We start from the raw sequence: 24331 nt of genomic DNA, 5'->3' as shown, positions 1-24331 counted from the left end.
TCGGCAGCGGCCGGATAGAGCCGGCTCGGACTTTTATGGAAAGTCCGCGATTCGTATCAAAATCCGTTTTACGACGCGTAAACCCGTGTCGGTAATTTTATCTTCAAATCCGATCCACGCCATGCGTAAATACATGCGTAACTCTGCCTGTCGATTTTAACACGCCAGATTTCGAGACCGGCAATAACGATGGCAAAGTAAATTCCGTTGGTATCTGTACAAATTGAAGTACGCACATGTTTTCTACTCTCTTGTTCGTTTTGCACGAAATAGTCAAAGGCACGAAATCTTAACTTTCATACTATTTGTATTGCGGGAGAATTTGATTTTTTTTTGTATTTTTAGCTTGACACGACAATTTTCTGAGACGAATTTACAGGAAGTCGGTGTATGATTGCGCTTTCGCAAGGAACTCGTATGTTGATCGATATAGCCGGTGGTTCCCGGTGTGAGTGCTTCGTCCCTGACCGACGGCATTCCTTAGCCGGACGTCGCTCGTAATATACATTTGCATTAATAGCCGCAATGTGCAAACACACTCCACGCAACGCTCTGTGCCGTTTTGATCGCGAGTCGAAAGTAAAACTATATCACGAGTCTCATCGCGAGAAAGCGCCCCGACCTCCAGAAATTACCTCGTTGTCTGTCGTGGCGCAAAACCGTTTTATCGTTACCGGACAATATGTGTCGATCAGACGGAGAATATAAATACCTTACAAGCTCATAACTCGGATACCACGAAACGTAGCCGATAATTTTTAAATATTTGTTATATTACGTTAGCTAAAAAATTCGGTACAATATTTATAGAGTTCTTTTAATTTCTTCGATTGAGTTCCATCTCAAAAGTGGAGTGACAACCGAGTGACTTTTTATTCATATATCGTCGAGTGGTATTTTTATTCGAAATCGTAAAGTGAATCGGCGCCTGCCTGCTTTGAGCGAAGTGCATTTTTCCTTAGTCTACAATAGATGCTCCAACCCTTAGTCGAATATGAGGAGAATAATCGACTGTCAATTTCTTAAGTCTTAGAGCTTAAATTCTCATTGTAGACCCCGCTTTACAGACAATATGCTAGAGCTCGACTACTGCGAGAAACTGTTCTCTAAAAGAAAATACAAGAGTTATTTTTATTTACAACTATGAAAGATGTTACTAGAATAATGTTATTATTTTTTTTAAGTTATTAAAATTGTGCAACTTCACAGACACGTGTCTCGGTTACCGACGACGGTTCCGACGATATGTCATAATACATAATTGAATGTCATAAAAACTATGGCTGTGAGAACTATATATGAACATGTGCCAACCGGTAATTTTTAACTTGAATAAGAGTTGTAACAATCAACAGTGATTTTCTCCGTGAATTTGAATTCAATTTGACTCAGATTTCGAACTATACTTTTTGACCGAAGCTTCCGTGCAAACCGAAGGGACACAGACATTGATTTTTCTTCTCCCGGGGTTACGTGAACAAATATCCCCTCGCGTCGGACGGCTTAGCGTGGCGGGCCGATATGTAAATGCATGTTGCATACAGAGCGGGAATGCTGCAGCTTGAAAGCTGGGTAAAGGGGTGGAATGGCTTCGTGGGAACCAGGGGAGGATCGCGCGGGTTACTTTCCGAAAAGCTCACTACACAGATCCTATTATTGCATCGGCCGCCGTTACATCGTCCCATACACGGGACAGCTGCCCAGAATGTTACGACGATAAATCTCGCTCGCGCCGAATCTAGGACTCCTCTAACGCGTCGAAATCTCTCTCCGCGATATGTTAATGAGCTCCTCCTCGAATTGGTCAACGTTTGGCTCGATGATTAAGTGGAAACGAGAACGGCTGGCAAAGAACCCCCGATTAACTAGCGGCGACACGAGAAACCGGTTTACAGGCCCTAATTATCGCGCCCGTCCTTCCCAAACGGCGATCGGGCGTCTATGACGTCACCGTGACAATTGTCGATTCGTACAAACAGCGGCTGATCTCTCGACGGTCATTGATTCGTGCGAGCGAATTACCCAGCTGGCAGCTGGCCGGCGTCGTGACTTCACCTGTTCGCGCGATTCGATAACGATGAGATAAAGAAGGACGTCGACTCGCACTTCCGTCGCCACGATGCATCATCGTTCCCGCGACAATTGCGCTGGCCACGATAACGCGCACTGACAGATCTTCTCGACGAACTAATGTGGCCCGGCACACTGCGATGACCATTTGTCGAGATCGCATTTGTCGCGGAACACGCGCGTGTTCAGCGGACTGAAACGCGAATATCGTTCGAGACGAATCGTCCGGGGATCGCTTTAGAATTCACCGCGAAAATGATGTGTTCTTTCTCTCTGGCTGCGTGCGCCACTATATTATGCGCTGGCCAGGAAAGGATCAGGTAAAAAGAGCTCAGAGTTATGTAAATTTAAAGGAAGAGGATCATCAAAAGGCGAAGCACGGTTTGTTTAGCACCATTATACAATAAATGAAGTCACGAAAATATTTAATATGTCCAAATCGGTCTTGTTCGGATTTTCTCAGTGGAAACAATGTGCAGTATATTAGAAAAGAATCGAAACAAATTACATGCGTAATCGATAAAAAATCAGAACGAGAATTGAGAATTCAGTCGAAGTGAGGTGTTCAGCGAATAACACAGCAGTCATAAAAAAAAAGTGTTTATGATTAATGTGTGTGTTTAAACGCGTGTTCGTGATTAGTGTGTGTCATCAAATCAAAAATTATCACGGTAATATATCACGGTGATAGTCCGTGGGTAAATTTTAATGAAATTTTAGAAGAGGCCTTTTGTCTCCTGATAAGGAGAGTCTTATAAACTTTACCTGTTACGCAAATTTGATTATACAAACTGATTCAAATTGCATCAAAATTAGTTTACATCAATAAACTGACGTGGGAATTTAATCAACAGTAAAAGGTTAATGAAATTGAAACGTATGCAGTTGTATATATGATGTAAACGTCCACTTAACTGTATATTAAAAGATAATCTAAATGTATAATTATATGAAAGTATTAAGTGAAGGAGACGATAAATAATGGGGCAACTTTGCGATCGGCTGATTGAACGAAATTTTGAGTTTGGTTTTCACAAACGAGTACCAAAGGAACACGGAAATTTTGCTGAAAATATTCAGGCATGTACAATTCTGAAATTTAGTCTGTTTAATTCGAGTTGTTTCGATTGTCCTCTTTTTATAGTATATGTTTCCTATACTTGAAATAAAGCTAAGTGGTTTATTCATCAGAGAGGAGATGAGACATAAGCGTAGAAAAAGTGTAAAAAAAATATATGTAAGTAAATTACACGAAGAGATACACGAATTAGTTGTCAATGAGTATATTGCAGAGACACATTAACAAATTTTGTATGTATAATCAATTTTATATTTATGAATTTTACACACGTATCTTCTTAGATTATGACTTCCTTCTACCGAGATAACGAATGATTCTGAAATTATCTCTCATATTATCTTAAAACCTCTCTTTTCCCGACACTAAGTGCCTTTTAACTTTTTACTCGTTTCTCCAGTTTTCTGAAAACCATTTAAACATTATCGCGCTTGAAGTCAATATATTTGAGTGAAAAAAGCCGAAAACGCAAGTTCAAATTTAATTTTCCTGCGATTAAGCGATATCAGAGAGAAAGGTTTTCCTCGGTGGAGACACTGATTAGTGAAAAATCTGGTTTGATAAGTCATTGAAGTCGTTTGCTCTGGCTACTTAATTCTAAACTACCATATTTGTGTTGTGTACCAAAGTGCACGTCTCTCTCTGCCCAATCGTCTCATTTTGCGTGAGTGACTCATATTACGTTGCATTTGCGCCCACTAATTGTATTCGGACGTTTATTCTTGTGGAGGACTATAATGGTGGCTGTATTTCACGGTGCTTTTTGTCGTGTCGAGCGGGAATCTTGGTATCATTTCTTAGATTGTCTCTTCACCGTTTCTTGGATATAATAATTCTAGATTTTCACATAACTATATATAACAGCAATATGAATCGTCCGCTACGAATGTAAACTTTATCTAGTGCGTCATCATGTTTCTACCTAGTGAAACTGACAACAATACTATACCGCTTGTAATAGTGATCTGTCAACGGCGGACGATATTTTTTCTGAAGTTTCTACTGTTCTCTACTGCAAATGTCAACTTGCATCAACGCGGATGTCTTAGACTTCCTCATTTGATCAACATGACCGAGTCATCTTTCTTGGAGGCTCTTGCGAAAATTAAGAACGTTTTAACCGCAACTATGCCCAGAGTCTGTGCGATTGGAGCTAAGATGAATGTAATGGAAATTGAAATAAACTCTATCCATTTTTGTCAAAGATTGATTTCATGGGTGGGTGCCAGATTGCATAGTTTGGAGAAGACTTTATCCGTGCTATCTGCTCTACTGATGGTCGGCTCTCCGCCACTGTCGATGAACTTTCAGTTAAGCATAGAGAGCTTTCAACATGTCTATCTGCTGAGGACCGGTTTGGTTGCTTTTTATCAGTTGTATTAATTTGTTTTTTTATTAATTCCCAGAAGTTATTAACTTCCCTCATTGGACCATCGTTCCGAATTGCATCGAAAAAAGTGTTTACTGTTTCGAAATCAAGTGTACTAACACTCAATAAGACATGGCTTCATAAAGGGGATGCTATAGTATCTGTTCTTAATTATAAGCTTACTCGAGATCCGATAGGAGAACTGGATCGTGTGGCCGCAGGGTCGCACTATGAACTGTAGTTCGTTGCCTTTCACATACCAGCAGCCTTTTTGCTGTCTGATATTTTGGATGCCATAACTATATTTCTTCATCGAAAACTTGTCACTTTTTTCCGATTATCGCAAATCGATTATCTGAACTGCTTTTGCTTTTACGTGTTGCTAACATTGTATCTAAGATATGTCATATTATGTCCCGGCGATTTCAATGTAAATATGCGATATGTCGACCTAAATGACACCGGCGTTATATATATATAATATTATGTCGCTCTTCTCATTAAAACCAATTGATTCTCCTATTCGAATTGAATATTAGCTGTTCAGCTGTCGTCTCGCCTTTTGAGTACTACGGCACGTCGACTCGTACTTCAGATTCTTTCGAACGTTTGTTACAATAATTTCAATAACACTCAATAAAGATCGAACAGTAATAATAATAAATTCTTACGACGACCCGTTCGTGCGGTGCGCGTGGTGAGCGAATTCACGGAATAACCGACGCGAGATGATTAACTGTACATCGTCCACTAAGCTAATTGTGTTTCTCTTTTCCCGGTTGCTCAGCTATGAGGGGATGAGCACTGGAGCAGGAGATGGAGGTGGAGGCGGTGTCGGAGGTGTCCAGAGCAGCGGCGGTGGTAGAAACACACCGCCGCACGGCTCACCCACCCCCATGGACAAAGCAACCTTAAAGGTTCATCTCCCCAACGGTGAGTTATCCTGCTACAAAATGGCACTACTAAAGAGCCTTTAAGCGCACTTAAGATGCATCGAATGAGAAAATTAAAAGCCGCAAAACACGCTTCTCGCCGTTTTAGAGAACAATGTAAAGCTTTATAACCGGTGTTGTCTATTTACAATATATTTTCCTTTGTACGTTCTTGTGACTTATCCGCGTCGACTACATACATGAGAGAAAAAATATTTAAAAAAATAAAAAATACTTTTCTGTGGGTATTAATAACATATATTTGCTTAAATCTAATTGTTTTGTTTAAATAATAAATAAAAGATAATTGTTTAGAGAGAATAAACAATTGCCCCCATGCAAAGCTCCAGATTAAAAAAAATGTATGTTCTATTTTCTCCTAAAAAAAATGTTCTCTCAGTGTAAATAAATTAATACCCACCGAATGAATATTTCTTTTTTTCTAAATGTATCAGCAGAATAATAAAATTAGGAAAGTTAAATTAAAGCGAAATTACATAAATAAAATGGTTACGTATAATTTTTATTCCGTATAATTAGTTCCTTTCTCCACGGGATGCTTTGTAAATGTCGATAAAATGAAAAAGAATTTGTAGAGTCTCACTCAATTTAGGTGGCTTCAACGTCGTCAAATTCGGCGATGCGATTGACGTTCGAAGTATCATCTCCCTGGTTACCAGTCGTCTGGCTGTTGGTACCAGACACTATCGGAACCTATACGCGATGAGGCTTCACCATCCCGGATCCGGGGAGAGTTATTGGTTGCATCAGGATACAACGATGTATCAGGTACGTAGTTAGTCGAACCATCGTCCGACTACAGCTATTCGCACAATTTTTACGCACGCGTTGGACTCAGGTGCAGGAGAAATACGAGCAGAAACATCCGCACTGCGAGTGGAGGTACGAGCTCCGAGTGCGTTACCTGCCGCAAAACCTGAACGATCTTTACGAGAAGGACAAGGTCACGTTTTACTACTACTATGATCAGGTACGATTCAATAATCTCGAACAATGTGTCTAATGCGAGCAACTCTCTCGGGAAATCACGACGTAATCAATGATAAATGATTTCCCCTTTTTCTCGCGCAGGTGCGGAACGACTATCTGAATCACGCCGCTTTGGATCATGACGTCGCGGTTCAGCTGTGCTGCCTGGAGATTCGCTATTTCTTCAAGGACATGCCGCAAATTGCACTGGACAAGAAGAGCAATTTGGAATACCTGGAACGTGAGGTAGAGTAGTAGAGTTTGCTGAGTGGCGCGACGTACCCTTTCGTTACACGCGAGTGAGACGATTAAACGGCGCGACGTATTAGAAGAGAGGAATGTGTTTCTTCCCCGCAGGTCGGCATGCATAAATTCTTACCGCGTTCCGTGCTGAACGGGATGAAGCCGAAAGCCCTCCGGAAACTGATACAGCAGCATTTCAAGAAGGTCGCGGCGTTATCCGAGCTCGAGTGCATGTTCAAATTCTTCGACCTGCTGCGGGCGTATTACCGATTCGATCAGGAAAGGTTCATATGCGCCTTAGGGGTAAGTGTGTATACGTTTCTCCAGATATTACAGATGATAAATACGCGTTTACATATATATGCGAGAGTTTCATTATACCCGTCTCACTTCTTCTGTCCAGTCAAGCTGGTCAATACCCGTGGAACTAGTCATCGGACCGGACTTAGGCATATCTTACATGGCTCATCGAGGTGGGACAGTGGTACGTTCACTAATCACATGCCGATCCTCGCGGCCATCGTACAGTTTCTCGGAACGGAATTTCTTGTTGCAGCCGACCAGAATAGCGGAATTCTCGCAAATACAATCTATCCAAACGTTGGTCTCGGACTGCAAGGAGCACGCTAAGGCGTGCATTAAACTGAGAGTCGCGGGAAACCCGGAGACTCTTAGCATCACTTGCTCCAGCCTGGATCAGGCGGAGAGTCTCGCGGATTTGATCGACGGATATTGCAGACTGGTCACTGGTAGCAACACTTCGCTGTGGAATAGGAAAGGTAAGAAGAAATCATTACTCTGCGTGAACTAATAAGTTTTGTCTCCGACTTTTTTACTCTTATAAAGACACACGAATCATGTATTTCAATTATTCGTGAGAGAAAAAGTTCCGTTGAATTTACCTGTCCGTGAACAAGCCAAACGCGTTTTGAAAGAAACGGAATTTCTGCTCACAAAAACCGAATTTGTTTCATAGGAACGAGAAATTCCGTTTCCTTCAACCAAATGACAAGTTTGGTTCGTTTCATGTTAGGTAAATTCAAGCTTCTTTCCATTCTTCATGATTAATATTTGGCTAACACATTATCGAAATATATTAAGTGCTTTTATTTTGTACTCGCAAGCTGGGTCGTGGAAGAATTATCCCTGTCCATGCAAAGGTAAAGAAACGAAGGACGTCGTTTTGTGCTCAAACATCTCATCCATGATATTATTTTTTAATTGATTCTCAATTGAAATGTAATTTTTTTCACTGTAGACGCGCATCCGCCGAAATACAGACAAGATGGTGCCAGCAGTCCCGAAAAGAACGCCGGTAAAACTGGAACCATATTGTCAGAAGATTACGCGGAAATCGTCGATGAGGAAGGAGATTATTCGACACCAGCCAGTAAGTACATGTGTCTCGAACATACTCAAATAAATATTCCTTGTATCTTTGCATTTCTTTTGTGGATACGCGAAGAATATTTCAGTTTCTATACCTTCCTTACAGCTCGGGACTACGAGATAGTGCGAAATCAGGTAGAACTAGGTGAAATTATAGGAGAGGGTCAATTTGGTAACGTCCATAAGGGTTCGTACAAGGGAAGAGACGGCCAAACTATCGCCGTCGCTGTAAAAACGTGCAAGGTTGACGCCACGGCTGAGAAATTTCTCGAGGAAGCTTGTGAGTAAACCATATTTGTTAATGTTGATAAATCATATTTGTTAATGTTAAATATAAGTAGGGTTAGGTAAGTTAATTTTTATTTTTAATTAAGTTAAATTAAAGTTAATGACCTATAGCATTAACTTAAATAAGTTAAAAGTTAATTATGCAAAACCATGTATATATATATATTCTTTGTTTAATCTTAATTTTTTTTTTCATCGTAAATTAAATTTATGCCAAATAAAGAAAAAGTCTGTTATAAGAAAGTGCCGATTGCTTTATACTCAAGATTCCATACGAAAAAAGAACACTAACGTTCAAAGAGACAACAAATTTTATTAGTATTATTTTTCTTATTTTATATTGTAAGCAGCCCGTAATGATTTTAATATTGATGAATTATTTCAACTTACGTAAAGAAAGTTAATAAATTAAAGTTAATCCATTTTGGGCTGAAAAAATATTAAGGTCCGTGACATCCAAGTACTGTTTTAGGATAATTGGAATCCAAGGAGCATAAACATCCTAAAATCAGAATTTTTTACATTCTCCGGAAAATAGTTGGAACATCTATCTTGAGTGACACCTGACCGATGAATCATATCATAACGGGAATCGTCATTTTCAATGATTTGAATTTTTGGCAACAATATCTTAACATTGTTTTATTCCATTTTTTATTTTTTTAATTAATTAACTAAAAAAGTGTGTTTTGCATTATTTCCCATCTATCGCCAAGAAAGGGGGGGGGGGATGAAAGATGGTAGTAAGGTGACATTATTTTTTGTCATACTAAAGTACAAACTGTGTTTCAATAATAAAATTTAGGCCCGAATTTACTTTTATCGGAGAAAAACATGTTTCAAAATAGATAAATTTTCTGTTCCTACGTAGGAACAGAGGAATGAAATTGATCAATGCGTTTTAAATAAACTAATTTAAGTTAGAAGTCAAGTTATTTAAAACCAGCGAAGTTAAAAGTTACTAACTTAATTTGAAGTAATTGCTATCCAATCCTGGATATAAGAAACGTTTTGTTACATTCTTGATAGTGAGTTATTGAGGTGAATAATATTATTTCAGATATCATGCAGCAATTCGAGCATCCGCACATCATCAGACTAATCGGGATCTGTTCAGAGGCGCCGATCTGGCTCGTGATGGAGCTGGCTAAGCTCGGGGAGATGCGCGCTTATCTGCAATCCAACAAACACCGTCTTGATCTCGCCACTCTTCTATTGTATACCTTCCAATTAAGCACTGCCCTGTCGTACCTCGAAAGCAAGAAGTTCGTGCACAGGTATACCCGCGACGAATGAAAGTCCGCATGTTAATTCCATAGTTCGCGTTGCAGCCTCTAATAATTCTCGATCTCACTGCAGAGACATCGCTGCGAGAAACGTGCTGGTCTCGTCGCACAGTTGCGTCAAGCTGGCGGATTTCGGCCTCAGTAGATGGGTGGAAGACCAGAGTTATTATACCGCCAGCAAATGCAAACTGCCAATTAAGTGGATGGCGCCGGAAAGCATAAATTTCCGAAGATTCACAACTTCGTCCGATGTTTGGATGTTCGGTCAGCCGAAATCTAGTATACTTTGTAAGAAGAACGAATTCCGCCTTATTTTGATGCTCTCGCTCGTTGTTGCAGGTGTGTGTATGTGGGAGATTCTGATGTTAGGCGTGAAACCATTTCAAGGAGTGAAAAATAACGAGGTGATCCGCAAGCTGGAAAACGGAGAGAGGCTTGCGCTACCTAATCACTGCCCACCGAGATTATATTCCCTGATGTCTCAATGCTGGAGCTATGAACCCAGTAAGAGACCGACTTTCAAGGAGATCAGGGAAACTTTACAGTGAGTATTTCGATCGTTCAATTGTATATGTTGGATAGTAAAAAGAGATTGACATATTTGAATATATTACAGTGAGATTTTGCTAGAAGAGAAGCATCAGCAGCAGGAGACAATGCGACGCGAGAACAGGAGAGTACAAGCCATGTCTTGGGGTACGTAGGAAACGTATATTGCAAATTTCTGAACCTTCAGAGTGGTAGGCACTTTTGTCGAGAAAATAGATATTCAGCGGTACGTGTGATGACGCAGGTGCCGACGACGTGCCGCCGCCGAAACCGTCGCGGCAACCGCAGAACGCTACGGAACAGTCGCAGCTGATCGCCGCGGCGCCGGTCTCCACGTATATCGTCGCGCAGAGCCCGGAGGTTCTCGCGCAACTGCTCAAGGACAACCAGGCGAGAGGGGTATGTCCCTCCGTGTACACGACACCCGCGTCCCCTTTCAACACCCTGGCGGTGCAGTTTCAGGACGAGGATCAAGTCCTGACCACCGCGGTCGTCTCCGACCTGCCTTTCTTCGACCCCGCGCTCTCCGAACCACCGTCCGTCACGCACGACACCCAGTCGGGCGATTCTACCCTGTCCGACACGAACCTAGACTCCCTCGACTCCGCGGACAACGCTCCCCTCATGTCGAGCCTGAGCATTACGGAGCAGACGGCGCAGACGTCGCCCGCCGCCAACCGAAAGCAGCCGAAGGTTAAAGAGATGCAAAACTTGTATGCGGTTAGCTCAAAGGTGGCTGTCACGGGGGAGTGCCTGTACTCCCCCGTGCAGAAATTCCCCTCCAACAGCGTGGCCGAGATATACGGCCCGGTCGCTAGTTTCACCCAGAGCTCGGCTATCGTTGGTAATCTCAGTCAGAGCGCTAGCGTAGGTGGTAATTACGGCGAAAACTTCGGTCCCGGTAGTTTGGGTGTTGTCATACCGAGTAGCGGTCAGTTCGTCGTCGGTAACCTCGCGGCTACTAACAGCGGTCAGTCCACGAGTCAGAATGCGAGCGGCGTGCAGCAGAGTGTTAGCAGCAGCAGCAGCAGTGGTGGTGGTGGTGGTGGTGGTGGTGGTGGTGGCGGCGGCGGCGGCGGCGGCGGCGGCGGCGGCGGCGGTGCTTGCGGTGGTGGTGGTAACGCCGTTTATCCCCGTAGCAGCTCGGAATGTTTGTACGGTCCGGTTCTCAAGTTCCGCGCCCAGCCGGAGTTGAAGCCCGTCAACGCCCTGGTCTACAGTCCCACGCCGGCGGCGTATCCGCATCAGCAGATCTACTCGAACATCGGCCAGCAGGCCGTGTACCTGCCGCAGAATGTCGCGCGGCCGGTGTCGTACGCGGTGATACAGCACACGAATCAGCAGCCGTCCCACTCGGCCAGTCCCAATCCGATCTACACAGCTCACGCGACGTCCGTGTCGCAGGCGCAGAAGATGCCGAATTACGGCCAGCCGGCGAGCCTCCCTTCGCACTTCGCGACGCCGTCCGGCTACGTCGTGGACCAACCGAGCTCCCTCGGTCCGATCGACCAAATGCATGCGAGCGCCAAGGCAAAGTTCGTGGCGCAAAAGCAAGACGAGCAGTTGACGAGCTCGACGGACGGCACGCTCTCCGGATCACTGATCTCGTCCGCTGTCAGCGATAGCACCGTGTCGTCTAGCAGCTCGATGACAGAGGAGGCACAACAAGATCAGGTTTGACCATGCCGAACGAAAACAAAAGAACTTTCTTTTTCCTTCTTTCTCTAATCCGGCCGTCAACGATGTATGCGAGTGTTACCTTCTCGCGGAAGGAGAACAGCAGCGAGGAGATCTTGACGTCGTTTAGCGGGCTGACACTTGCATGAAGAATGGATGCCACTATGAGTTGCCACAGTAATATTCATTTAATAAGCTGCATGTAGCGAGAATGCACTGCAACGCACCTCTCTGTTCTGACTTTATTTTGCATCTCAAGGAATATGCATCTCTTTAATTTTTACTGTACATAGGTGTATATAAGAGCAATTGTAATATAAAACGTCGTTTCCCCAATTTCGTAACATCAGCGAGGCGAACCGTAACGTTACGTTGTCTCCGCTGTTTCAGAGAAACGTACATTCGCAGCTGTTCGACAATCCGACTGACAATTTCAACAGCGGTGTTGACGACGAGCAGAAGCTGTTGGAGCAACGGCTGCTAGAGCAGCAACGACAGTCCGAAGAGGACAGCCGTTGGCTGGCGAGGGAAGAGGTACGTACGTTGTTGAACAACTCCGGTTTCGACTACCGTTTCCTTCCTCATTTTTGCAGAAACGCCTGTCGATCGCGACGAGTGGTGATGAAAGTGCTAGTCCTCCGGTTCCACGGTCAGTTACTCAGTCACCGAGCCATGAACCGCCGCACTCCGCTAACACTGGCTCTCTCGGTTCGGACAAAGGTTCCGATAAAGTGATCATAGTGAAGGTAAAATTTCGGCAACATGTGTCTGTGTGTGTGGATCTACTGATCGATTCTTTTCTCTCCCCAGAAAATGGAACCCACACCCACTGCAGATTTAGACAGAACCAACGATAAAGTATACGACTGCACGACAAGCGTCGTTCGTGCGGTCATGTCATTATCACAAGGTGAGAACGCGATCCGTAATTATTGGTCCGCTCTTTTAAACTCAACTGACTGCACTGGTTTGTGCCTACACATTGAAGCGTCGTACGAAGTGTGTGTGTGTGTGACATTCTCACGCTTCGGTGTGAGTAAAACCTACAGTACAGCCGGTTCGGCTGAAAAGAACAGACAAAAATGCTGACGAAATGTCGCATGTACCATTTTATGCAGCAAAAGATATCTGAATTGCAGGTGTTCAACAGAGCAAGGCTGATCAGTATTTAGAATTAGTACGTAGAGTAGGTATCGAATTGAGAGCACTGCTGTCTTCTGTGGACGCTCTCGTAGAAATATTGCCAATATCCGCGCACCGCGAAGTAGAGATGGCGCACAAAGTATTAAGTAAGGACATGGCGGAGCTTGTCAACGCCATGAAGGAGGCGCAAAACTATAGTGCCACTACATTAGACGCCGAATGTCGGAAGTAACTCTCTCTCTCTCTCTTTACGATTATCCGTACGGATTGCGAGATAGCTTGAAAAATTCATCGTGATCTTTCAGGGGAATGCTTTCTGCAGCTCATATCTTAGCGATGGACGCGAAGAATCTCTTAGACGTGATCGATTCCATCCGCATTCGTTATCCGTACGTGGACAGTCAGATATGCCAGAGACAGAGCGACATCGTTAACATGACACGGGAGTCCACGCCCGAGAATCGCATCCGCTCGAGTCAGTCCGGCGAGCAATTTCTGAGGAGGAGTCAATCGAGCGAACGACAAGCCGTGCCGACTTTTCGGCAAAGCCAAAGCGGTGACCTATTGCACAGAATGGGTCAGTCCGTGGACCGATCTTCGCCGGTAAGATGAATCTCTCTCTCGTTGTTGTCATTCATTCCTCGTGATTTTGTCGACTGCGTTGCATCGACACATCATACTTGTATAACTGGATTCTTCGTAGTTGGAGAAATTTAATATAACTTTTAAAAGCTTATAAGAGAGAGAAGAATATAAAGTTTGCGTTGCAGGGAAGTCAGTCCGATGTCAATTCCTCCGGCAGCAGCTTAGAAAGAAGGCATAACATAGTGACCAATAGCCTCGAGCGTAATTCGACCGCGAGGAGACAGATAGCCACCAATAGTTTAGAAAGAAAGAGACCGTCACTGACGTGCAATGTGGGGCCTATGAATAATTCCGTTAATCTACCGCCGATGGTCCCGGTCACTTGCAATCTAGTGCAGACCGCGAGTCCCGTCATACATCCGAGCCAGTCGGTCACAACGGGCGTCAGCAGCCAACAGACGGTATTTGCGACCAACAGCAAAGCTACGAACAAGACTCCGATAAATGACAGCTAACAACGAGGTGCCTTGAATTGAGGTAAATCGCGATACGACCGCAACGCGCGAACGATGAAGCAATTGTCAAACGTACTGATTCCAGGACTACTTCGGATCATTCGCTTCGTATGTATATAAATAGACAGCATCCTACCAAGTTACCCGTGTACACATCTACACGCAAAATACTTCAACAACTGGAGATCATCTAGTATTTGTGCTTCTTCTTAGCTCTTTTTAACATTTAAATATGCAGACAACTTGCATATAAGCGCGTACTTATAGATAGGACAGTATTCATTACTTGTAGCAGTAGGAGGTTTTTCATTAGAGAATTTAAGTCACAGCTATAATAAAATCACAACTCCAAAGCTCTAGGATTATCGTTATATGGTAACTACGTGTACGAGGTGACGCAAAGATCATTTTAGTAGATACGCGATACTCATTCGGTTATTAGCGTTAATGTTATCGTCTAAATTTATTTTACCATTCGCATTAGTATCTAGTAAAGTTAAATTCACGCTTAAAAGAAGACTTTTTCGTTTAATTTGTGTCATCTCGTAGTCGGTTGACTACATATACTCGGTTTCAAAGTGGTTTTGAACACTCTTTTCTTTCAATGCAGCTCGAAACGTAGCCGACCCGTAGTTCAATTTCCGGGAACTAATGAAAAAAACAAACATCGAGCCATCGGCTACGTTTCAAACTTTGATTGAAAAGAAAGTGTTCGTGTTGAAACCAAGTGTACATACATGCAAACGTATTTTAGGACGTGCGTATGTGTATATGTTTATAAATATATATTTAAACGATTCTCTCTTCAATATATTACGCGAGAATATAATTTCTTGTAGGAATGTAATCTTACAACGTTGTTTTTAATACGAATTCGTAATTTCATAGTCTATTTCCTACGTATAGGAGTACTATGGGGAGTGATTATAAAATGTAAAAAGAAGGGGGCGAACTGAATGTTACTTCTATTAGATAATTATTTAATGATTCGTACCATTTTGCGACATTTATACAAAATATTTTATAAAAGGCAAAAAACCATTTTTCAGCAGCGAGTCAGTTCCTACGAGACTACGATATTTTTAGGAAGTTCCATCTTTACATAAGAATATCACTGATAGCTCATCAATGCAGTTTGCAGCGATACACACTGCGCATCTGTGAAATCCGCGTTCGGATATTCTAAAGACGAAAGAAGAAATATCCCATTTTGTGCATTCATTCTTCTTTTTTGTGTTTTTGGGGAAGCTCAGTTTCTCTCACCTACAAGGAATGTTCAGATCTCGAAATATTACATCGACACATTTTGTATCGTTATAATTGGCGCGAGCGCGAAATCCTGTAGTTCGTGAAATTCAATATACTAAATGGTATGTGTGTGGCTTTAAAGATTCATGTGCCAAGGCGTATGTTTGTATGCTCGAAAGGGAAAAGAATATAACGTTTGCGTTGTAAATTACGTTGAATTAGAAATGTGAAACAGTTTTATCTCAAGAATTCATAATCAGTATTTACAATTATTGACGGCATTTTCTTGCCAAAAGCATAAGTCGCTTCTTTAGTTTATGTTGCGAAAGAACATATAGAAACGATATTTATTATATTATATTTGAGAGAAACGATATGTTAGCAATCAAGCCAATTTAACTAATGCATTTTGTAAAGTAACGACATTGTATAAACATTTTCTACAGCAGTCTTCTTATCACTATTATTCCATATACTGAATTATACTACTCACTGTTACGAGTATTTCTCTTTCAGGTTTGCAAGACACACTATACAATTTATTTAATTATTATTATTATATAAATCATAAATTCACATTTAAATTGGATTCTCAAATTTTATTGTAGAAAAATATTTATTTATGTAGACAATTCTCTTTTGTATGTGTACTTTCCTAAGATTTTCCCACACATATAAACGAAAGAGATTATTATTTGACACGTAATAACTTATAATGAGATTGCATCCAATTTAAGAATGATCCAGGATCATTCAACTCACTGTATTTCCGAGAAATATGTTATATTCGATTGTATAACTATCGATAATGTCAGATGCATTAATGAAAAATTTTACTTGAGCAATAGTAAGATGCTTCTATGATAAAACGACAATTTCATAGTCAATGGGATGACACAAGAGTTGTTGGCCATTGAAATTGATAATTATTCTCTAATATAACATTATGGTCTTTTAAACGGTGAGATAACAACAACAATGTATCACCGATAATGTCGCTGTTATGTCAGTTAAGCAAGAGACGATAAAAATAAATCACACATGTAATCTCATTTCTCATCTTAAAAATATTTATAAATTGTGTAAATGTAACTATGTATCATGATCACAAGCAAAATAAACTGCGCGTATGATTTCAACATTTTTGAGGTGTTGTACATTACCTATTGTTCTGGTGTTAACATAAGTAATCGACAACACATGTGTATATATTAGGTACTTAGGTATTAAAAATAATAAATTGCGTATCAAAAATGTAATTGCTAAAATAGAGAAATCACTTGCCGTGTTTCGACCCGTAATATTTTATACCGTTTCTCGTGGAATATCTGGCGTATTTCGTTAGGAGTGCATTTGCATTCATTGTACCTCTTGTAAAACGCCTAAAAAATTACATAAGATTATGATTACATGAGAGGGAAAAGAATTTGTAATTTTCTACATACGTAATGTAAGGCGTTATTTCTTCGGGAGTCCATTTGGCCTTGATTTGGAAAAGTTCCTTAAACCTATCATGGATATTGTTCGGCAAATCCGTCTCCAGACAAGATACAACTTCCTTCTGCGTCTTTATGGCGTTGTATGTTATAAGAGCCAATCCACGTAAATACTCTTCTTTCGGCTGCATCTCTAGACACAGCATAAATAAAACAAATTATAAGTATCGGAAATGAAGAAATTTTTTTTTCTCGCAAACAAAATAGGTCTAAAAGTTCACTAATATTACACACTTTCGGGAGTCCCATCTTTCCATATCTCCATAAATTCTCTGTATTCAGTGACAGGAGAAGCGGCAAGAAGGATCTTTGCTATCATGGCGCAGCATTTCTTTTCGTCATATCTGTAATGTTACATGTTTAACAACATGGAAATCTTTACTCCAAGTTCATCAGCTTCTCTTTCATCGTTATAAAATGTCTTAATAACATACACACTTGTACAATGGGCTACCATCAGCTTTTGTCTCTGTACTCAGCTCTGTATACCTTTCAAATATAGCGTTAAACACTGGCTCGTGAATAAGTTCCTTCAAACATTCATAAGTATTTTCTTTATCTATCTCATCGAGTTCCCAAGATTGTTCTGCAAAATAATCGAACATCAAATTTATACTTCTTCCTTCTACATCGAACGATATAAGACGTAAATATCCTGTGAAAAAAAAATCCAAAGATTAGTTAGATAGCATTGTCCAAATTAATAAGATAGTTTAGTGCAAAAATAAATGCGACACTCATAAATAGCTCACCGTCTATATCAGCTACTAAGAAATCCTCTAAAGCTTGCTTTAATTCATAATCACTGGCTTGTATTTCACTCCGTAATCTTTCCCAGCTGTACAAAGTCTCTGGATCTATAACAGATTCATATTCCAATCCATTAAAGGATGACGGTGTAAGAAGAGTGGACAAATTTGCTAAATTAGGTCTGGTTTCCTTTACCTATAATATGCAAATTAGATATTTGTACGAACTCTGTTGTACAACCATTTTATTCAAAAAATTACTGAATGTTTCTAAATACCTCGTAATATGAGGAAAATATTTTCCTGATATTTTTTCTATCTATAGTTCTATCAGTTATTTCTTCTGTACATGTTGCTTCGTTCAGTTTCAAGTTGGGTACCAACAACCATGAATTGGATATTTCAGCCTCTTTGATTTCATAAGACCGGTTTTTTGTACATAACATAGCCTCATCACCTTTATTGCCGCGAAACGATACTCTATTATCATAGAATTATTTACAATCACTTTACGTTATAGAATAAGAACTATATTCTTCTAACTCTAGTTCAGCACACTTATTTTGGGGTCTTTAATTCGCCACACTCCGGTGCTTTGTCGCCTTATCATTTCCATTCTAATTGATATTTTTAAGTTTACAATATAGGAATTGGAAGTACAGAGTCTAAAGGTGTATTTCGAATTTCTTTGCCAGTACTAAACATCTATAGTTTATGTTATGTATGTAAAAATCGACATTTGAACACTTGAATTGTTCTTTTAAAAAAATACATGACCAAACATTTCGATATGAATTTAAGTAAATTTTCAAGTGGTTTTGCAAATGCAATTTAAGAAAAAGTAACGTTTGTTCATTGTAGTGGGTACCTGATATATATTTTAAGAAAAAATAATAATATTTTATGTGAAAATTAAAAAAACTGAAAAACACTCAGCGGTCTACTGGGTCGGAGTATGTGGAGTTAGGGGTTAATGTATCAAAAAAAGATTTCAGAAAAGGACTTATCATAAAACTTGAGTAACAATCATGAACATATCTGTAAAACAACATACGTGTCTCTTTCGTCGAATGCTTCCAGGATGTGCTTGTCCACTTCTAATAACATCAAATTATCAATTTTGTGATCTTGCATATTAAGATATAGACATTGTGTCAAAGGATTTAATTCAGACTTTTTGATTGTAGCTAAATCCAAAACTAAGGAAACGTCTTCTTTCGTGCGGATATCCCTTAATAAAAACAGAAATTTGTATTTTTCATATTATTTTTTATACTACTTTTTATTATATATACATAATTATAAATGAAATATAATTATAGATAAACTGTAAATATAAATTACTTAGGATAACTCTTTTCTGATGCTTGTTTACCTTTCATCAGTAGGTTCTGTTGACATACATTTCTGTTGTTGTTCGTCCATTATCTGCTGCTTATTGATATTGTAAAATTTTGCTAACGAAAAATAAAAGATTTGTCTCAGGCCGGAAGTACACAGAAAAATTTAAGGATATCTGTGCATAGCATCTATATAATACATTAGACACAGGCCTAACCCTAATAGACCCTGTCCTCGTATATGTAATACTACCAATGTTGCCAACTTAGGTTATTTTCCGTCATTTCTAGCTTTTTTGAATGTTACTTAGTGTGCAAAAATCGTGATTTAGCTGCTAACATATTTTTTGGATTTTTTAAAAATCGAAACAGCGGAATTTTATCTCCAAAATAAGATGACTGTTTTTAGAACATTTTTTTTATTTGGTATTATTATAGATAAGATTTATTATTATTGAAGATATTTAATATTAAAACTTATACACATGAAGTCCCATAAATATAATGTAAAACATTCTGTATGAATTAAAAAATTAAATCAAACGCTTTCGAAACGTTGGATTGTGAACTGCGAGTAATTGGCTTTTAAGGACTCGCTAACTAATAAAAGGAGAAAAGAGAATAAAAAAAATGGAGAAAGAAAGGAAAAGTACACTACGGTGTTTAGGTTGAGGTTAGGATGCATTAGGTCTGTTGTGTTGTTTGCTGTTGATATTTTACGCCCGCTGCACACCGGATGTAATAAACAACATCCAATGAGAGTTCTTCTTTCTAGAGAGAAGCTAGCGTACAACAGGCGTTAAACCTGTATTGGACTACGGATTGGGGATTGAGATTGAATTAAATTTAATGAATTAGTTTAAAGTTAACTGAACTCAATTTGCATTGGTTGGTCAAATTTCAATTCAATCTCTAATCCGTGGTCTGATACGGGCCTAATGTCTTCTGCCCACAGGCAACGCTCGTCGCGTGGCGGAAGTTCGCACAGTAGCCAATCAACATGCCGTTCTTAGGTCTGTTCGTTTTCGCTGCACCGCTGAACTCATGGAAAAAGTTATAGCGAGACAAGTATACGTTTTCTCACTTCAACTTATTGCACTAATTCAGCGGTGCAGCGAAAACGAACAGACCTCTTTGGTAAGAACTGGAAGTTTATTAGTTACTGCGTGAACTTCGCCGCATAATAAGCGTTCTCGCGTTCTGTGGACAGAATCCATAAAGCGGACGAAACTGTTACCGTTGTAGACGTGCACGTGCTGGAATTTATATTTGCTTGGCATCGTTGACAAATTGCAAGGTGTTTAACACTAATGAATAGCTATTAAAATTTACTCGTGAAGAAGAAATTTTGCTATATTTGAAAGTTATTGAACTTTGCAATATATAATACATTAGTTTTTGTATATTTTCATTATATATTATACTATCGTACTTTGGTAATTTTTTGTTAAAAATTGCAAAAGAATAAAATATAAAATGGGCTTGACTAGACAGTATCTAAGATATGTTCCGGCGGGTAATGCAAACATAATTGCAAGCCCTCGATGCAACGTTGTTTTTGTAACGTTAGAAGGTCAAGAAGGAAGATTTGTAGCTAGTGCAGCATGTGAGCATGTATTTATCTGGGACCTACGACTTGGTGAGAAGGTAACTAAAAAAAAATTGAACAAATTTAGTAATTCACTATCCTTATATTATTATACACAATAATTGCAGGTACAAGTACTGTCAGGTGAAAAAGTGGATGTGACATACTTAGCTGCATCACCTAACAAAAGGCACATTGCAGTTGGTTATGCAGATGGTGCAGTAAAAATCTTTGATTTAAATTCCGTTGAAAATATCAGTATATTTATAGGCCATAAATCTGCAATTACAACATTAGCATATGATGCTTTTGGACATAAATTAGCCAGTGGTTCTAAGGTAATGTTCTTTTTTTACAGCTGTGTGTGAACAATTGTAAGTTTCCTATAACATATTTCTTAATATAATAGGATACAGATATCATCATTTGGGATATTGTTGCGGAAACTGGAATATGTCGATTGACTGGACACAAAAATGTTATAACCAAATTGGTATTTATGAAAGAACATAATATTCTCATTAGTTCCAGCAAAGATACATATGTGAAATTTTGGGATATAGACACAGAACACAATTTCAAAACTCTTGTCGGACATAAATCAGAAGTAAGTTATTCGATCATATCTTTATATGTATTTGTTAATTACATTACATCTGGTCAAACAAAATATGGATCGTAATGTTTTTATGTAGGTTTGGAGTCTTGCATTAATGAAAGATGACAAATATTTAGTAACAGGTTCTAATGATACTGAACTGCGTGTTTGGAAAATAACTGCTGTTGATAATAAAAATACTGAATTCAATACTGCTACAGATGTTATAGATCTGAATGAGGAGAGTATAGATACAGACATGGTATGTATATATATTTATACTTTCTATAAGTATATACACAAAGTTTATGGTGTAAGTAACTATATGATATTAAAATATATAATTTATGTAATAAACACGCAATGCATTTGTTGCTGCGTTCTTGTAGAAATATCCTATCAGATGTGAAAAAGCTGGGAGCATATTGAGAGCTGGATACGGTCGAGTCGTTTCATTGGAAGTTGACTCTACATGCAATGTTATTGGATGTCATGGGGTGGGGAATACCGTAGAATTGTTTCACCTACTATCCGACGATAAAGTAAAGAATAAATTTGCAAAAAGATTAAAAAAGGAAAGAATAAAGGCTCAGAAGTGAGTTAAAATTATCGACAAATTTTGGTGAAAACTTTTTATAAATACTTAAATACACAATGTGTTAATAGGGAAGGGAATGATGCAGAGAAGCAACTACCAGATGCACCGTCTCTGACAGATGAGATAAAACGTTTGTCCACTTTTAAAGTATCGAGTAAAGTCAAAGGGCTTGATTTAATTATAGGCAAAGGAAACGAACTCAGAGTTAGTAATAGTATAATCAAGTAATGTAAACTTGCTTTGAAGTCGAATTAAATTTGAATTTGTTCATTTTTTTATGCAGATATGCGTTGGAGTTAACAATAACTCAATTGAATTGCATTCTCTGTGTACGAATACGAAGGATGCTAACGTGAATTGTTTACGTTCGTTAACGGCGCATGGACATCGCACGGACGTGCGTGCTCTTTGCTTCAGTTCCGATAATTTGGTATTTGCTTCCGTTAGTGGAGATTCAATCAAACTGTGGAACAGGTAAGATGGAAGTTATTACGTATAAATATATTAATAAAATTATTATATATTAATTAATTTATATAATTAATAAACGTTAATTTTTTTAATACATTATAATTTTTTAGACCCACGTTAGCGTGCTTACGCACAGTACAGTGCGGTTATGCTTTGGCGGTAACATTTGTGCCAGGCGACAAACATCTGATTGTCGGTTTAAAAGATGGTCATATGCTCATTGTTGATATTGGTACGGGCGATATTTTGGAAGAAATACCAGCGCATTCCAAAGAAATTTGGAGCGTGACGTTATTTCCTGACTCGGTAATATTAATTCCGACAAAAATATTATCTGGTAACTGTCATTTTAATTAATTTAAAACTAAACTGACACTTTCTTGCAAGTAGAAAGGAGTTGCCAGCGGCGGTGGCGATCATACTGTAAAATTTTGGAACTTCGAACTTATTCCGGATCCCAACAGTCAAGTAAGAGCAAAAGTGCTCTCTGTTGTACACATGAGAACGCTTAAGCTTGAAGAGAGCGTACTGTGCGTAAGAATAAGCCCGAATAACAAATTTGTTGCCGTCTCGCTATTGGACTGCACCGTTAAAATCTTTTTTATGGACACGTTTAAGGTACCATCTTGACGTACAAACATATAATTTTAAACGTCCGTTGTGTATCAGCATTTTATTGATTATCACATTTTTATTAGTTCTTCGGATCGCTTTACGGACACAAGTTGCCAGTGTTGTGCATGGACATATCCAGCGACTCTACACTTTTAGCGACTGGTTCCGCTGATCGCAACATTAAAATATGGGGTCTGGATTTCTGTGATTGTCACAAGTCCATATTTGCGCACGATGATTCCGTTACGGGCCTTTCGTTCGTACCTGGTACACATTATTTCTTCACTTCTGGGAAAGATGGCAAAATCAAGCAATGGGATGCCGATATATTCGAAAAGATCGTTACGTTACAAGTAATATACTATTTTGAATATTACATAGATTTACAAAACAATCAGTCACTTTAAATATATCATCATCAAAGGGACATTCTGGAGAAAGTTGGAACTGCTGTGTTTCATCGAACGGTGTTTATGTCGCATCGTGCGGTTCTGATAAAGTGATAAGGCTGTACGAGAAGACCGATGAACCTTTAGTGCTGCGAGACGAGCAAGAGGAAGAAAGAGCAGAGCAGGAAGATGAATTAGTCACTGGAGAGAGCACTGTGGTGTTGGGGCAGAAACAACAGACGTTACCTTCCAGGAAAACCCTTAGCAGTGAGAAGGCTGTGAGTGAAATCGATAAAACATGTAATATAACCGTTTTACATTGTGTCTAAACCCTTACTAGGCTGAAATGGTATTGGAATGCTTGGAAGTGGTCAAAGAATACGAAGAAGCATTGAGTACTTCAGGTATCAAAGCGCCACCGCTCCCTCTGTTGATGCAAGGTTATAATTGTAAAAATACCGAAGATTTCTTATTAGCGACTTTCAAACGTGTCAGAGCAAGGTAACGTAAAATGCGATGTTGTTATGACGTGAAAATGTAACTGGGATGTACATTTCAGTGAATTAGAAGAGACGTTGTTGATGTTGCCGTTTTCCGCCGCATGTGAGATTCTGCAAAAGTTACCGGTATTATTGAAAAGGAACGATCATTCGGAACTATTCGCCAGATTAGCCTTGTGCTTGATACAAGCTCATCACGGTCCCATCGTCGCCAATGGAAATCTTTTATCCACATTGGAGGAGGTGAAGATGCTCGCCATGGAAAAGATAACCACCCTGAGGGTGACAAAACTTTATTTACTGTATTTGCATGCATACCAACTAGACTAAAATTATTTATCGTTAATAAATCTATTTAATATATTTGGTATGTTTGTGCAGGATATTGTCGGATTTAATTTATACGGCATGATGTACATGCAACGTGTCGTCGAAGAAGAGGAAGGAATCAAACTCTTTAGGGATGCCACGAAAAATAGCAAGCAGAGAAACAAAATCAGAAGAAATAAGGAAAAGGCTATCAAGAGAGCAGTCATGAATCTGTAAACCTTGACGACTTTGTACATAAGTACAACTGATGATAAATAGTGCAATTTTTTATATCAATTACTTGAGTATAAGTAAT

The 24331-nt window shown here is 39.6% G+C and overlaps 3 protein-coding genes across 12 annotated transcripts in view; 2 read left to right on the top strand and 1 right to left on the bottom strand.

The window, feature by feature from the left end:
- The window catches only part of LOC106745467 (focal adhesion kinase 1), a 57406-nt gene extending 40901 nt beyond the window's left edge, over positions 1 to 16505 (top strand). For 8 of the 10 annotated variants that reach the window (XM_014621095.1, XM_014621096.1, XM_014621094.1 and 5 more), the window contains 22 exons: positions 5305 to 5450; positions 6063 to 6238; positions 6309 to 6440; positions 6542 to 6685; positions 6797 to 6985; positions 7086 to 7166; positions 7239 to 7461; positions 7807 to 7842; positions 7941 to 8072; positions 8178 to 8351; positions 9420 to 9636; positions 9719 to 9909; positions 9985 to 10189; positions 10262 to 10341; positions 10439 to 10593; positions 12262 to 12405; positions 12465 to 12617; positions 12682 to 12781; positions 13011 to 13242; positions 13320 to 13617; positions 13785 to 14136; positions 14200 to 16505. In XM_014621095.1, coding sequence (XP_014476581.1) covers positions 5315 to 5450; positions 6063 to 6238; positions 6309 to 6440; positions 6542 to 6685; positions 6797 to 6985; positions 7086 to 7166; positions 7239 to 7461; positions 7807 to 7842; positions 7941 to 8072; positions 8178 to 8351; positions 9420 to 9636; positions 9719 to 9909; positions 9985 to 10189; positions 10262 to 10341; positions 10439 to 10593; positions 12262 to 12405; positions 12465 to 12617; positions 12682 to 12781; positions 13011 to 13242; positions 13320 to 13617; positions 13785 to 14114 — 3528 coding nt within the window. In that variant the 5' untranslated portion in view covers positions 5305 to 5314 and the 3' untranslated portion in view covers positions 14115 to 14136; positions 14200 to 16505. Of the gene's footprint in view, positions 1 to 5304; positions 5451 to 6062; positions 6239 to 6308; positions 6441 to 6541; positions 6686 to 6796; positions 6986 to 7085; positions 7167 to 7238; positions 7462 to 7806; positions 7843 to 7940; positions 8073 to 8177; positions 8352 to 9419; positions 9637 to 9718; positions 9910 to 9984; positions 10190 to 10261; positions 10342 to 10438; positions 11225 to 11311; positions 11869 to 12261; positions 12406 to 12464; positions 12618 to 12681; positions 12782 to 13010; positions 13243 to 13319; positions 13618 to 13784; positions 14137 to 14199 lie in introns of all 10 variants that reach the window. The other 2 variants (XM_014621098.1, XM_014621090.1) reach the window with 2 other exon arrangements.
- LOC106745469 (sister chromatid cohesion protein DCC1) lies at positions 14593 to 19198 on the bottom strand. The gene is made up of 8 exons (XM_014621100.1): positions 18983 to 19198; positions 18662 to 18838; positions 17886 to 18087; positions 17611 to 17803; positions 17297 to 17513; positions 17093 to 17202; positions 16808 to 16991; positions 14593 to 16744 (listed from the first exon to the last, which is right to left on the bottom strand). Exons 1-8 carry the CDS (start codon positions 19030 to 19032, stop codon positions 16639 to 16641), a joined length of 1239 nt encoding a protein of 412 aa, XP_014476586.1. The 5' UTR covers positions 19033 to 19198; the 3' UTR covers positions 14593 to 16638.
- Positions 19199 to 20124: 926 nt separating this feature from the next.
- LOC106745451 (WD repeat-containing protein 3) lies at positions 20125 to 24312 on the top strand. The gene is made up of 14 exons (XM_014621056.1): positions 20125 to 20594; positions 20664 to 20873; positions 20945 to 21142; positions 21231 to 21395; positions 21523 to 21728; positions 21800 to 21935; positions 22015 to 22205; positions 22313 to 22508; positions 22593 to 22820; positions 22901 to 23170; positions 23242 to 23484; positions 23547 to 23707; positions 23766 to 23988; positions 24088 to 24312. The coding sequence occupies exons 1-14, from the start codon at positions 20424 to 20426 to the stop codon at positions 24250 to 24252; spliced, it is 2763 nt and encodes a 920-aa protein (XP_014476542.1). The 5' UTR covers positions 20125 to 20423; the 3' UTR covers positions 24253 to 24312.
- Positions 24313 to 24331: the final 19 nt, after the last annotated feature.

Source organism: Dinoponera quadriceps, unplaced genomic scaffold (assembly GCF_001313825.1).
Source record: "Dinoponera quadriceps isolate SergipeBrazil2010 unplaced genomic scaffold, ASM131382v1 scaffold1280, whole genome shotgun sequence".
Taxonomy (NCBI): domain Eukaryota; kingdom Metazoa; phylum Arthropoda; class Insecta; order Hymenoptera; family Formicidae; genus Dinoponera; species Dinoponera quadriceps.
The sequence above is the reverse complement of the archived record's forward strand: the minus strand, read 5'-3'. Positions and strand labels throughout refer to the sequence as shown.

Excerpts from the sequence above, each read along its gene's own strand:
- LOC106745469 (XM_014621100.1), bottom strand. The coding sequence starts at position 19,032 with ATGGACGAACAACAACAGAAATGTATGTCAACAGAACCTACTGATGAA. Across the intron at positions 18,088-18,661 it reads GCATTCGACGAAAGAGACAC|AGTATCGTTTCGCGGCAATA; the intron begins GTATGTTGTTTT and ends CTATGATAATAG. Across the intron at positions 17,514-17,610 it reads CTTAGTAGCTGATATAGACG|GATATTTACGTCTTATATCG; the intron begins GTGAGCTATTTA and ends TTTTTTTCACAG.
- LOC106745451 (XM_014621056.1), top strand. The coding sequence starts at position 20,424 with ATGGGCTTGACTAGACAGTATCTAAGATATGTTCCGGCGGGTAATGCA. Across the intron at positions 20,874-20,944 it reads AATTAGCCAGTGGTTCTAAG|GATACAGATATCATCATTTG; the intron begins GTAATGTTCTTT and ends TTAATATAATAG. Across the intron at positions 21,143-21,230 it reads TTGTCGGACATAAATCAGAA|GTTTGGAGTCTTGCATTAAT; the intron begins GTAAGTTATTCG and ends GTTTTTATGTAG.